The sequence below is a fragment of the Salminus brasiliensis genome, chromosome 24 (genome assembly GCF_030463535.1).
Source record: "Salminus brasiliensis chromosome 24, fSalBra1.hap2, whole genome shotgun sequence".
NCBI lineage: Eukaryota > Metazoa > Chordata > Actinopteri > Characiformes > Bryconidae > Salminus > Salminus brasiliensis.
This window is the reverse complement of record NC_132901.1, coordinates 11441828-11456484: the sequence shown is the minus strand read 5'-3', so window position 1 is coordinate 11456484 and position 14657 is coordinate 11441828. Positions and strand designations below refer to the sequence as shown.

Here is a 14657-nt window from a genome sequence, read left to right as displayed (position 1 = left end):
CAAAATAAAATAACCCATTTTCATTCATACTCTAATACAAACCCCACCACCTTCTCTCTCCAACCCAAAAATGAAATAACCCCATCCTTCATCCAACCATTATACAAAATCACTCCATCCTCATTCGAACACCTCACATGAAACAACTGCAATCTCATTCTTGTCCTAAAACAAATTAACCCCATCCCTCCCTCTATCTCAATAAGCAACACACCAAACTTTTGCTTTCATTTAACCCATTCCATGCAGTCATGACCATTCTACTTAGATGTGCATTCGTCAGTATGCCGAGGCCATGTGTATCCAAAACTTCAGGCTGATGGCTTATGTTGAAACTGTTTTACTTTTACTGAATCTTCCTTTGTATCCTAAGGCAAAGGCCTAAGCTCACAGTCACTTTAACTCAATCCACCTTCATCATAAACCTGAGGCTTTTGACCGCCATAATATTTTATTTACTCTACCCTCGTCCTTTTGCCTTGCTTCAACCCTCTACATCAAAAGTCTAGCTCTGAACCTATTCTTGCTCGCTCGAATCTCACCATTAACCTAAGGCTTCAACCAAATTCATCTTTTTGTGACCCAACCAAATAGTCCTAATACAAAATAACTCTTCCTCCCTCTTAACCTAGTACAACATAACCTTAACATCATTCTAACAATGAAACAAAATAACCCCATCCGCCGTCTAACCCCAAAATAAAATAACCCATTTTCATTCATACTCTAATTCAAACCCCACCACCTTCTCTCTCCAACCCTAAAATGAAATAACCCCATCCTTCATCCAACCATTATACAAAATCACTCCATCCTCATTCGAACCCCTCACATGAAACAACTGCAATCTCATTCTTGTCCTAAGACAAATTAACCCCATCCCTCCCTCTATCTCATTAAGCAACACACCAAACTTTTGCTTTCATTTAACCCATTCCATGCAGTCATGACCATTCTACTTAGATGTGCATTCCTCAGTAGGCCGAGGCCATGTGTATCCATGTGTATCCAAAACATCAGGCTGATGGCTTATGTTGAAACTCTTTTACTTTTACTGAACCTTCCTTTGTATCCTAAGGCAAAGGCCTAAGCTCACGGTCACTTTAACTCAATCCACGTTCATCATAAACCTGAGGCCTTTGACCGCCATACTATTTTATTTACTCTACCCTCGTCCTTTTGCCTTGCTTCAACCCTCTACATCAAAAGTCTAGCTCTGAACCTATTCTTGCTCGCTCGAATCTCACCATTAACCTAAGGCTTCAACCAAATTCATCTTTTTGTGACCCAACCAAATAGTCCTAATACAAAATAACTCTGTCCTCCCTCTTAACCTAGTACAACATAACCTTAACATCATTCTAACAATGAAACAAAATAACCCCAACCGCCGTCTAACCCCACAATAAAATAACCCATTTTCATTCATACTCTAATACAAACCCCACCACCTTCTCTCTCCAACCCTAAAATGAAATAACCCCATCCTTCCTCCAACCATTATACAAAATCACTCCATCCTCATTCGAACCCCTCACATGAAACAACTTCAATCTCATTCTTGTCCTAAAACAAATTAACCCCATCCCTCCCTCTATCTCATTAAGCAACACACCAAATTATTATTTTCAAACCTTTACTTTCATTTAACCCATTCCATGCAGTCATGACCCCTCACATCCTGGACACCTCCTCTTCCAGACACTCCCCTCGGGTAGAAGACTGCGGTCCATCAAAACCAGCACAACACGTCATGCTAACAGCTTCTTCCCCAGAGCTGTAGCGCTCCTCAATCACAGTGGTCACCTCCCACTGTAAACCTCTAAACTTACAACTGAACTGTACCAAACCGGACTGAACAGTTATTTGCACTCTGCCTATTTTGCACTATGACTATTTGCACACCTGTACAGATGTCCTTTTCTTTTCTGTAAATATATTTTTCAGCTCTTTATTACCTTTATTACCTTTAGTACTTTCTACTTTTTTTAATTTATCCCCTACCCTATTTATTGTTTAGTGTCTTTTTCCTTTAGTTTAAGACTGTGTTCTGTGTTTCTTTGTTACTTGTCATGCGTGTTGCTCTCACCAAGACAAATTCCTTGTATGGGTAACATACTTGGTGAAATAAAGAGATTCTGATTCTGATTCTGATTCTGATTCTGACCATTCTACTTAGATGTGCATTCCTCAGTAGGCCTAGGCCATGTGTATCCAAATCATCAGGCTGATGGCCAGTGTTGAAATTCACTTTTACTGAGCCTTCCTAAGGCAAATGCCTAAGCTCACGGTCACTTTAACTCAATCCACCTTCATCATAAACCTGAGGCCTTTGACCGCCATACTATTTTATTTACTCTAACCTCGTCCTTTTGCCTTGCTTCAACCCTCTACATCAAAAGTCTAGCTCTGAACCTATTCTTGCTCGCTCGAATCTCACCATTAACCTAAGGCTTCAACCAAATTCATCTTTTTGTGACCCAACCAAATAGTCCTAATACAAAATAACTCTGTCCTCCCTCTTAACCTAGTACAACATAACCTTAACATCATTCTAACAATAAAACAAAATAACCCCATCCGCCGTCTAACCCCAAAATAAAATAACCCATTTTCATTCATACTCTAATACAAACCCCACGACCTTCTCTCTCCAGCCCTAAAATGAAATAACCCCATCCTTCCTCCAACCATTATACAAAATCACTCCATCCTCATTCGAACCCCTCACATGAAACAACTCCAATCTCATTCTTGTCCTAAAACAAATTAACCCCATCCCTCCCTCTATCTCAATAAGCAACACACCAAACTTTTGCTTTCATTTAACCCATTCCATGCAGTCATGACCATTCTACTTAGATGTGCATTCCTCAGTAGGCCGAGGCCATGTGTATGGGGAAGGATGGGGTTAATCAGTAGGCCGAGGCCATGTGTATCCATGTGTATCCAAAACATCAGGCTGATGGCTTATGTTGAAACTCTTTTACTTTTACTGAACCTTCCTTTGTATCCTAAGGCAAAGGCCTAACCTCATGGTCACTTTAACTCAATCCACCTTCATCATAAACCTGAGGCCTTTGACCGCCATACTATTTTATTTACTCTACCCTCATCTTTTGCCTTGCTTCAACCCTCTACATCAAAAGTCTAGCTCTGAACCTATTCTTGCTCGCTCGAATCTCACCATTAACCTAAGGCTTCAACCAAATTCATCTTTTTGTGACCCAACCAAATAGTCCTAATACAAAATATCTCTGTCCTCCCTCTTAACCTAGTACAACATAACCTTAACATCATTCTAACAATGAAACAAAATAACCCCAACCGCCGTCTAACCCCAAAATAAAATAACCCATTTTCATTCATACTCTAATACAAACCCCACCACCTTCTCTCTCCAACCCTAAAATGAAATAACCCCATCCTTCCTCCAACCATTATACAAAATCATTCCATCCTCATTCGAACCCCTCACATGAAACAACTCCAATCTCATTCTTGTCCTAAAACAAATTAACCCCATCCCTCCCTCTATCTCATTAAGCAACACACCAAATTATTATTTTTAAACTTTTACTTTCATTTAACCCATTCTAAACAGTCATGACCATTCTACTTAGATGTGCATTCCTCAGTAGGCCTAGGCCATGTGTATCCAAATCATCAGGCTGATAGCTGATGATTTGATTTGATATTTGATATATGATTTGATACAAACCCCACCACCTTCTCTCTCCAACCCTAAAACGAAATAACCCCATCCTTCCTCCAACCATTATACAAAATCACTCCATCCTCATTCGAACCTCTCACATGAAACAACTCCAATCTCATTCTTGTCCTAAAACAAATTAACCCCATCCCTCCCTCTATCTCAATAAGCAACACACCAAACTTTTGCTTTCATTTAACCCATTCCATGCAGTCATGACCATTCTACTTAGATGTGCATTCCTCAGTAGGCCGAGGCCATGTGTATGGGGAAGGATGGGGTTAATCAGTAGGCCGAGGCCATGTGTATCCATGTGTATCCAAAACATCAGGCTGATGGCTTATGTTGAAAATCTTTTACTTTTACTGAACTTTCCTTTGTATCCTAAGGCAAAGGCCTAAGCTCACGGTCACTTTAACTCAATCCACCTTCATCATAAACCTGAGGCCTTTGACCGCCATACTATTTTATTTACTCTACCCTCGTCCTTTTGCCTTGCTTCAACCCTCTACATCAAAAGTCTAGCTCTGAACCTATTCTTGCTCGCTCGAATCTCACCATTAACCTAAGGCTTCAACCAAATTCATCTTTTTGTGACCCAACCAAATAGTCCTAACACAAAATAACTCTGTCCTCCCTCTTAACCTAGTACAACATAACCTTAACATCATTCTAACAATGAAACAAAATAACCCCATCCGCCGTCTAACCCCAAAATAAAATAACCCATTTTCATTCATACTCTAATACAAACCCCACCTCCTTCTCTCTCCAACCCTAAAATGAAATAACCCCATCCTACCTCCAACCATTATACAAAATCACTCCATCCTCATTCGAACCCCTCACATGAAACAACTGCAATCTCATTCTTGTCCTAAAACAACTTAAGCCCATCCCTCCCTCTATCTCAATAAGCAACACACCAAACTTTTGCTTTCATTTAACCCATTCCATGCAGTCATGACCATTCTACTTAGATGTGCATTCCTCAGTAGGCCTAGGCCATGTGTATCCGAATCATCAGGCTGATGGCTTATGTTGAAACTCACTTTTACTGAACCTTCCTTTGTATCCTAAGGCAAAGGCCTAAGCTCACGGTCACTTTAACTCAATCCTCCTTCATCATAAACCTGAGGCCTCCTTACAAAGCCACTGTTACTCACTCTTCCTAGATCACATCTGCACTAAACACACTTTCACCGCCATACTTTTTTACTTACGCTACCTCAATTTAATTATTCTACCCTCGTCCTTTTGCCTTACTTCGACCCTCTACATCAAAAGCCTTGCTCTGAACCTACTTTTGCTCACTCAAATCCCACCATAAACCTAAGGCTTTAACTAACTTCACCCTTCTGTGACCCAACAAAAAAGGCTTGTGGGAGAGCCTAACCGTATGCCTGGTTATATATACTAGACAGCTTTCATTACAAAGATCAGGTGTGTAATTCTAGGGTTTAAGTCAACCCTAGTATGGTTTCCTGCCTCACTCTTCCCCACCTGTAAGGCTGATCTCCTCTGGACTGGTCTTTCACAGGTGATGTGCAGCTTCATTTATCCCACTTAGCACTACAAGCCCACTCCATACAGTTAGTATGGCACAGTATTTTAGTTTGCTGCTCTGTCCCTGAATCCTAGTACACTATACCAATTAAATGCAAACAAACAATTAAGTAAGTTGATTTACATACATACATCAATAAGTATGTAACAATAAAGGCACTCTCTAATAAATAATAATAATAATAATGATAATAATAATTAGTATTATAACTTACTTGGTTCTTGAATAAAACTGCTCTTTGGAAGAAACCGTGGGTGGCTCTTAAAAGAGCCGTTGGGTTTGGATTATGCCGCTATCACTATTTACTTGGAGCTCGTGTACTTGGTGACGGCCTTTGTGCCCTCTGACACGGCGTGCTTGGCCAACTCACCGGGAAGGAGCAGACGCACAGCAGTCTGGATCTCCCTAGAGGTGATAGTAGAACGTTTGTTGTAGTGAGCCAAACGAGAAGACTCACCGGCGATGCGCTCGAAGATGTCGTTCACGAACGAGTTCATGATGCCCATCGCTTTAGAGGAGATTCCAGTGTCAGGGTGGACCTGCTTCAGCACCTTGTACACGTAGATGGCATAGCTCTCCTTCCTGGACTTTCTGCGCTTCTTGCCGCCTTTCCCGGCCGTCTTGGTCACGGCTTTCTTGGATCCCTTCTTGGGCGCGGACTTAGCTGGCTCAGGCATACTGCTCCTCGTCGAGTAAGACTGAAGAATGAAGGGGAGAAGATAAGCTCCCACATTATTTAGACTCTAGCATTTTAATTAGACGAGGTACCGCCTCCAGAATGCCGTCAAACGACCATTGGACAACAAATTGTCCGCTCTCTTCTTGCCAACCCCCCACCCTTCATTCCCCTCCCCTCCCCTCCCCTCCCTTCCCTATTCTCCTCTTCCCTTCCCCCTCCCCAGAGCAGCATTCTCTTTGTTCGCCTACCCGCGCATTTTTACCCACCGTGCAGACGGCACATTATTTTTCGCCACAGCGGCGTTGACGGCGATATTCTGAATTTATTCAAACGTTTAATCAACGCATACGGGGGAAATTGAAAACTATATGTATTCTTCATATATATAAAATTAGCTTCTTAACCGGGAGATTCATAACCACCATCATTGACTATATTGAAACAAACAAACAAATATGATTCTTGCAACATTCTATCCCGCGCATTCTTAATCTACAGGGCTGTTTTTCTGTTTTTCGGCACAGCGGCGTTGACGGCGATTTTTTTTCTATCAGGATTTATTAAGACATATAGTTCGGATTTAACCGACGCACACGGGGGGCAAAATGGAAAACAATACATATATACAGACATATCTATTATATGTATATATACACATGTATTCTTCCGGTATATTACATTTTAATACAGAGTACGCGGGAGATCGACTGCCTTATTTGATAACAAACTAAGAATAGAAACAGGCTCTTTTGCTGGATTTGTGGGTGGCTCTTAAAAGAGCCGTTGTGTTTAGAGCTGTTCAGGCCGAGCGTTTAACCTCCGAATCCATACAGAGTGCGTCCCTGGCGCTTCAGGGCGTACACCACATCCATAGCGGTGACGGTCTTTCTTTTGGCATGCTCAGTGTACGTGACTGCGTCTCTGATCACGTTTTCCAAGAACACTTTGAGCACACCGCGGGTCTCTTCGTAGATCAGACCGGAGATACGCTTGACGCCACCACGACGAGCCAGACGGCGAATAGCCGGCTTTGTGATACCCTGGATGTTATCGCGAAGCACTTTACGATGACGCTTGGCGCCTCCTTTCCCAAGGCCTTTGCCGCCCTTTCCTCTGCCTGACATCCTCGCTGCTTCTTTTCCCAGTCGACGAGAAGAGAATCTATGAAGCTGGGGAGCCAGAGACACGCCTGTTATACTCCTCTATAGGACCTAAATGAAAGCAAGGGAACCGAGCGACGTCACAGTACATTAGCTCCGCCTCATACTCTGTACGTGTGCAGAACGCTTGTTTTGCTGTACAGCGACTCAAACATGCCTAGACCACTCAAAGATTGCACATAAAGCCACTGAGTGGGTAGCCATACAAAATACAGTATATTAATATTAATTCGGAATTAAATATTAATTCCGTACCCTCTGGATGTACTCATGTTCAAAATTCAAAAAAGTGCTCTTTTTGGATTTCATGTGGATTTCATTAACATGTGGTGTACATGGGGGGGGGGGGAATCAATAGTCAAAGTCAAGCAATAATAGCATCACTTCTCAATGCATTTGCAGCATGTCTTCCTTCTACTGCTTGTAGTTTCACAGTCTGGCCACACAATGGCATCCAGACTCCAAGTGTTCTAAAAAGGAATAAACTAATAATAGTAATAATAATAACGCAGCATACTTTGGATCATGCATAACCTTCACTCTGAATACTTTAACTCATCATGATTTAGCTTCGAAACCTACAGCCTAGCTCCAGACCTGCTTGACCTTATAATTAAAAAGTAAGCTAAACTATAATTAGGAGCGAAAATCACTTCTGAAATAGCTTGGTCTTATGGCGAAATCTTAAAATAAATAAATAAATAGCTGAATGAATTAATAAAATTCAGTGACCTAGGCTTAAGATGAACTTACAGTGACTCAAAGTAGGCTCATACACAGCCTCTGACTCCTTTTCACGAAATTTGAAGTGCATAGGGGCCATGTGACCTTTGTAAATAAACATTTATGCACCGTTTTCTTAGAAAGATTACACACTTGACATTATTATTGTTATTATTGTAGTAATTGATTGTGTGTTTTACCATCCTAAACCGCACTCCAGTACTCTCTAGTGCACTAGGTGAGTATAGAAGCCGTTTTTTCGTGACATCGTGCACTCCACGTGGAGTCGTTTCGGCAACTAGCTAACGAAAATAATCTTTTGTAAACAAAACACTAGCTAGCAAGCTACACAGGCTGCCCAGCTCTGAAAACCAGAAGATAGGCTGCTGGTAGCCGGGTTTAAGCACGACTGTTTCTCCCTCACTTGCTCCAAATAACAATATAGAGAACTACGCACGTGTCCGTAATATCGTTATTTCTGTGATTAATTTTAAGACACCTAGCCATCATGCTACTCTCCAAGGTGGCTTCTCGGTTTCAACCACGACAGTAAACGTATAAATGTTGCTGTATACACCGTTTCATAATAAAACTTGACTGACTCGAGCGAGTGTGTATTTATCTGACAGGTATTTACACTCGCTGGCGTATGTTATTGTTTGTACCATCCGAGTTAGCTAGCATGCTAATCGCTTTGTTAGCTCATGTGTGGACCTGAAAAAGCAAGTTAACTCAAATCACTCAACAGCCACAAATCACGGCTGTATTGCGTACTTTTATGCTACAACTCCGCATGTGGTACTGCACTGTGGTCAACAAATAATGACCCCTCATAATTAGGCTCATATTTGCGCTTTACTGTTTATGCTAGCCGCGTTAGCCAGGCTGCTAATCGCTAAGCTGGCTCCAAGCTATGTACAACTCCACACATAGATCCAGCAACGGCAGTTCTACATCAATTTGCTGTGACTGGGTGTACAACTTTAGGCTCTCGGCAAAATCGAGTTATCGGATATCATTATCTACTTCATTTTTGGCAAGTTAGCAAACGTTATCGTGCTAACAACGACACACCGGAGCTAACCAGGGTCCAGTAGTGTAAGGACTAAAAAAAAACGACGTTTCACATGTATGAACATTAAAAGTAGCTAACATATGTCTTAACACGACAAATACCTCGGTCAGCCCTCTGATGGCTGTCGCCATGTGCGCCTCGGTCTCGTATACAACAAAGTCACACTACATCACGCCATTCTAACGTGCGCAGCGTTTATTACACACACACACACATGACAAAATTAGTCCTTCCTCAATGCACCTGAATATAAATCACATAAATGGCTATTTAGTACTAGGGTTACGACCTTGCAAGCATAAAACAAGCACCCACGAAGATCACCCCACTACTGTACACCATGGCACACGGTTTACTTTTTACTGTGACTGGACGTGCAGTTATCGGATTTCATCATTAGATGAAGATAGATAGATAGATAGATAGATAGATAGATAGATAGATAGATAGATAGATAGATAGATAGATAGATAGATAATCAATAAAACGTCATCTTTCGAACTTGTAGTTAGGCATCATGGGAATTGTAGTCCTTGATCTTGACACTACAGGATAAAGACAAATCGTGTCATTGACACATTGATATAAAGACGTTTAAAGAAACACACAAACCAGTACAGGGTTTGTATTTTCTGTCAGAATGAATGAGTATGCATAAAGCAAGCCATATGTCTACAAATGCATGTCTCTCTCTCTCTCTCTCTCTCTCTCTCTCTCTCTTTCTCTCTCTCTCTCTCTCTCTCTCTCTCTCTCTCTCTCTCTCTCTCTCACAAACCACCACTTTAATATTTTTGCACATAAAGTAAATTGAGGCCAACTTAAACTAAACCCACACCATTTGGATTCCTCAGGTTTCCACTATACATCTTGTAATAACAGCCATATTGGTTAGCAGTTAGTGGAAGAGAAAGGAAGGAAAGAAATTGTGGAAAGCAAAGTATGTTGCAGTTAGTGGATGATAAAGCCTTAGACATATGTTGCAGTTAGTGGATGATAAAGAAATTGTGGTGATATAAAGTAAGTGTAAAGCTCATGATGAAGTCAGGGTGAGTGGAAGCAGTTTGGCTTGACCTACCCTTTAGGATTCTGATGGAGTTTCAGGGCTAAGCTTTAAGACTGTGGTCGTAGTACGTGAATGGAGCGTGGATGCCATCTGGTGGTCAAAATGTAAATCTGCAAAATATAAAAAATACATATTTTTTTTTTGGTCCACAGAGACATTTAAAGAAGCAAAATCAGAAAGAGGAGAAAGAGTTAAATTTGAGAAGCACAAAAAAGCTAATTCACAAGTGAGTACGGCTGACTTTTGATACACCTTTGTTAGCACTTTTGTGTTAATTTGTTACTTACCTATGCCTTGAAGAAAGTCTCTGACCTTGCAGGTTAAAATGATTTTTTGCGCTGATGGTGCATCCGCTTTCCAATTTTTAGCTTTGCCCCACTTGCCTCCAGCTCTTCAGCCAGGTCTTGATAGCAGAGCGGTGTTCTTTATTGATTTATGATTATTATGTTGACCTCAATATAACCTGATGCATACATACATACACATAACCATACAACATAGAATTTAAGGGCTCTAAGGGGAGGAGAACAAAGGTCCTACATAGAACTGCACTACTCTACAGTTTGACTCTTAATGAGAGAATTGTTGGCTTTTTACCTAACTGATGATAAAATGTCTTTAGTTAAAGAATGCTTGATAGAAGCACTCTTTATTTAAGGCACTTTATTAAGATCTGTAAGGAGATAATACAGTATTGAGTATTTTGTTTTCTTCTGCCCTACTTTATCATTAGCATATTGTTAAAACCCAAACAAAATTACGGTGCCCTAAAATAAGTTTTCATTTCATTGCCTGGTAGCATGACAACTGGTTATCCTGCTGGCTACTAAAATGCCCAAAAGTTCCTTGGTAGAACTTAGTAGACTTACTGGAGTTCACAACCATCTGTCATATGTAAAAGCTGTAACATTCACACACATACACGTATACATCTATGTTGTTAGCGTTTGCATTTGCGAGTTTGACCACACGATGGCATCCACGCTCCATCCATGACATATATCCACGATCCCAAAACAACGGTGACGTTTGCAATAGGGCACTTCCTAAATCCCTTACACTGTATACACTACACAGAAGTGCACTTCTCTAGTCAAGTCTTTTAGGCTTCTGATGGAGTTTCAGGGCTAGGCCTCAAGACTGTGGTCATAGTACGTAAATGGAGCGTGGATGCCATCGTGTGGTCAAAATGTAAAACAATTAATCTTGCAATTTTTTATTTATTTATTGATTTATTTATTGATTTCTTGTCCACGGAGACAATTAAAGAAGCAAAATCAGAAAGAGGAGAAAGAGTTACATTTAAATAGCAGAGAAGCTAACTTACAAGGGAGGAGGCAGTACGGTCGGCTGTTGATAAACTTTTGTTAGCACTTTTGTATTCATTTGTTACTTACCTATGCCTTGAAGAAAGTCTCTGACCTAAACCATGCAGGTTAATTTTTTTTTGAGGGTGCGTATGTTTTTCCATATTTTAGCTTTGCTCCACTGGCCTCCAGCTCCTCAGTCAGGTCTTGATAGCAGATGAGTCAATTTTAATTGGCAAGGTTTTGGTCAGAGACCATCTTTAGTTAGGCATCATGGGAATTGTAGTCGTTGATCTAATACACTACAACTTAAAGATATAGTGTCCACAGAGACATTTAAAGAAAGAAAGATCAAACACAAATCGAATAAATGGTATATTATTGCATACAAGGGAAAAGCTCCTAATGAGGCCAACTAAAACTACATGTTTACGCCTTGGATTTCTCAGGCTCGTTTTACATCTTCTAATAAAAGTCATGTTAGATTAGATAAAAACAGAGGGAGTTAATGTTGCTTTAAGTAATGTTGCTTTTACCATATGTTGCAGTTAGTGGATGATAAAGAAATATGGAAAGACATTGTGGTAAGCAAAGTAAGTGTAGAGCTCATGATGAAGTCTGGGTGAGTGGAAGCAGTTTGGCTAGACCTACCCCTTAGGCTTCTGATGGAGTTTCAGGGCTAAGCTTTAAGTCTGTGGTCGTAGTACGTGAATGGAGCGTGGATGCCATCTGGTGGTCAAAATGTAAATCTGCAAAATATAAAACAATTCATCTTTTTGATTTTTTGGTCCATGCAGACATTTAAAGAAGCAAAATCAGAAAGAGGAGAAAGAGTTTTTTGTATTCATTTGTTACTTACCTATGCCTTGAACAAAGTCTCTGACCGAAACCTTGCAGGGTGCGTATGCTTTTCCATATTTTAGCTATAGCAGATGAGCGGTTTTCTTTATTGATTTATGATTATTATGGGAACCTCAATATAAACTGATACACAGAGTTTAAGGGCTCTAAAGAGAAGGAAACAAAGGTCCTACATAGAAGTGCACTACTCTACAATTTGTCTCAAAGGCTTCTAGCAGTGAGTGAATTGGAGGCTTTTTACCTAACTGCATGCTGTTTGGTTGTCATGATGGCTAATACAGTGCCTTCATTAAAGACAGCTTCTATCAAGCATTCTTCAAAACAAGACATTTTATCTAGTTGTGGAAGGAGGTTATACGGTCTGGAGGTTTTTTTTTTTTGTTTTGTTTTGTTTTTTTTTTCCTTCTGTCCGACTTTATCGTTAGCATATTGTTAAAATGAAACCCAAGCCCAAACGACAATCATCCCACAAGACATGTAATTACTTTTTAGATTTATTGGTGCAGTTAACAATCATATTTAATGTGTATAAAATTGCCCTAAATTAAGTTTCCATTTCATTGCCTGGCAGCATGAGAACTGGTAACCATGCTGGCTTCTAAAATGCCCTGAACTGAAGTATGCTTCAATAGAAACATTTTTAAAAATGTACTTTAAAAAACACTAACCAAAATAACACCGCAATACAAATGACTTAGTAGACGTACTGGAGTTCACAACCATCTATCAAATGAAAAAGCTGTAACATTCACACGAATAAATCTAGTTAGTTAACGTTTGCATTTGCCTAGTTTGACCACACGATGGCATCCACGCTCCATCCATGACATATATGCCCATGATCCCAAAACAACGGTGGTCGTTTGCAATGAGCACTTCCAAAAGCCCTTCTATTCACCACACAGAAGAGCACTACTGTACTCAAGGCTCAAAGGCTTCTACTCTCTATTACATAACCGGGTGCATCCTAGGCAGGACAAACACTTTACCCCTGCCAGTATTTATTCACTATTTCTTTTCCCTAGGCTTCTCTAATGATCATTTTACATGTGCTGGGAAGGTTCATTTAATTTGCTCCATACTTCAAGGGTTATACTTCCAGACAAGCTAGACTGTACTAAATAAGGTAATTTTTGAAGTATAGCACAAAACAATACTGACTCAACATTCATTTAATTTTGGCGTTTTTCCCGCTGATCTGGGTTAATTTTACAAACAATGTGACGGGAAACATGAATTTTATAGAGTTAACATATAGAGTAAACATATAATTTTTTAGAGTTAGACATGCCTTGTTCTGGTAGAGGTATTGAAAGAGATTAAAAACAAACAAACAAACAAACATTCCTCTCCGGACTATACACTTACCTCCTTTACTGCTGCCCTAAAAGCAAGCACAAACAACACAGCTGGTCTCGCTTACTCTCTATGCAATCAAACTCATGTTGCATATGTATGAAACGTAAGTACCCCAAATCAAGCTCTCATTATATGAATATACACATACATTGCTCTCTGAAACTGTGCTTGCAGTTGTATAGTTTCACCACGCGGTGGGATCTACGCTCCATCCATGACTAATGCCGTTTGTAATAGGCCAAAACCGGCCTAAACACTACATAGTGTAAAGTGTAGTGTTCTACTGAAAGGGCAGTGGCTTCTACTTTCTGCTGGGGTGAATGAACTGTTTCCAAACTATTAAATATGTATAAACATATTGATAGGTATTAAAAGAAAAGTATTCATATGTATTAAAACACGTTAAATATGGCGATTTTGATGTGAAATGTAGTACAAAACGTTATATATATATATATATATATATATATATATATATATATATATATATATATATATATATATATAGACACACATATAGAAGTTGTTTTTTTCCCCTAATCTTCACAACCACTGTCTCACGGCTGGTTTCGCTCGCTCAGTCCTATGGAATTTAGAAGCGCACGCGTCATAATAGCCTTACATTATATAAACGCAACACCGAGGTGAGGCGGACATTTGCTGTTTCGGCGCGGACACGGGTAGGTGGCTCTTAAAAGAGCCGTTGGGTATTTCAGGTAAACGTCGAAGCGCTCTGTTTAAGCGCGCTCTCCGCGAATACGGCGGGCCAGCTGGATGTCTTTAGGCATGATGGTGACTCTCTTGGCGTGGATAGCGCACAGGTTAGTATCTTCAAACAGACCCACCAAGTACGCCTCGCTAGCCTCCTGCAGGGCCATGACGGCGGAGCTCTGGAAGCGGAGATCAGTCTTGAAGTCCTGAGCGATCTCACGCACTAGGCGCTGGAAGGGCAGCTTACGGATCAGCAGCTCAGTAGATTTCTGGTAGCGGCGGATCTCCCTCAGAGCCACGGTGCCGGGCCTGTAACGGTGAGGCTTTTTCACGCCGCCGGTGGCTGGGGCGCTCTTGCGAGCAGCCTTGGTGGCGAGCTGCTTCCTCGGGGCCTTGCCACCGGTGGACTTACGGGCGGTCTGCTTGGTTCTTGCCAT

The 14657-nt window shown here is 40.7% G+C and overlaps 3 protein-coding genes across 3 annotated transcripts; all 3 read right to left on the bottom strand.

Moving 5' to 3' along the window:
* Positions 1–5584: 5584 nt before the first annotated feature.
* On the bottom strand, positions 5585–5959 carry LOC140547124 (histone H2B). Its single transcript, XM_072670681.1, has one exon. It carries the CDS (start codon positions 5957–5959, stop codon positions 5585–5587), a length of 375 nt encoding a protein of 124 aa, XP_072526782.1.
* An 814-nt stretch (positions 5960–6773) lies between these two features.
* Positions 6774–7085, bottom strand: LOC140546943 (histone H4). The gene has a single exon (XM_072670420.1). The coding sequence runs from the start codon at positions 7083–7085 to the stop codon at positions 6774–6776; it is 312 nt and encodes a 103-aa protein (XP_072526521.1).
* Positions 7086–14246: 7161 nt separating this feature from the next.
* LOC140546611 (histone H3) lies at positions 14247–14657 on the bottom strand. Its single transcript, XM_072669995.1, has one exon. It carries the CDS (start codon positions 14655–14657, stop codon positions 14247–14249), a length of 411 nt encoding a protein of 136 aa, XP_072526096.1.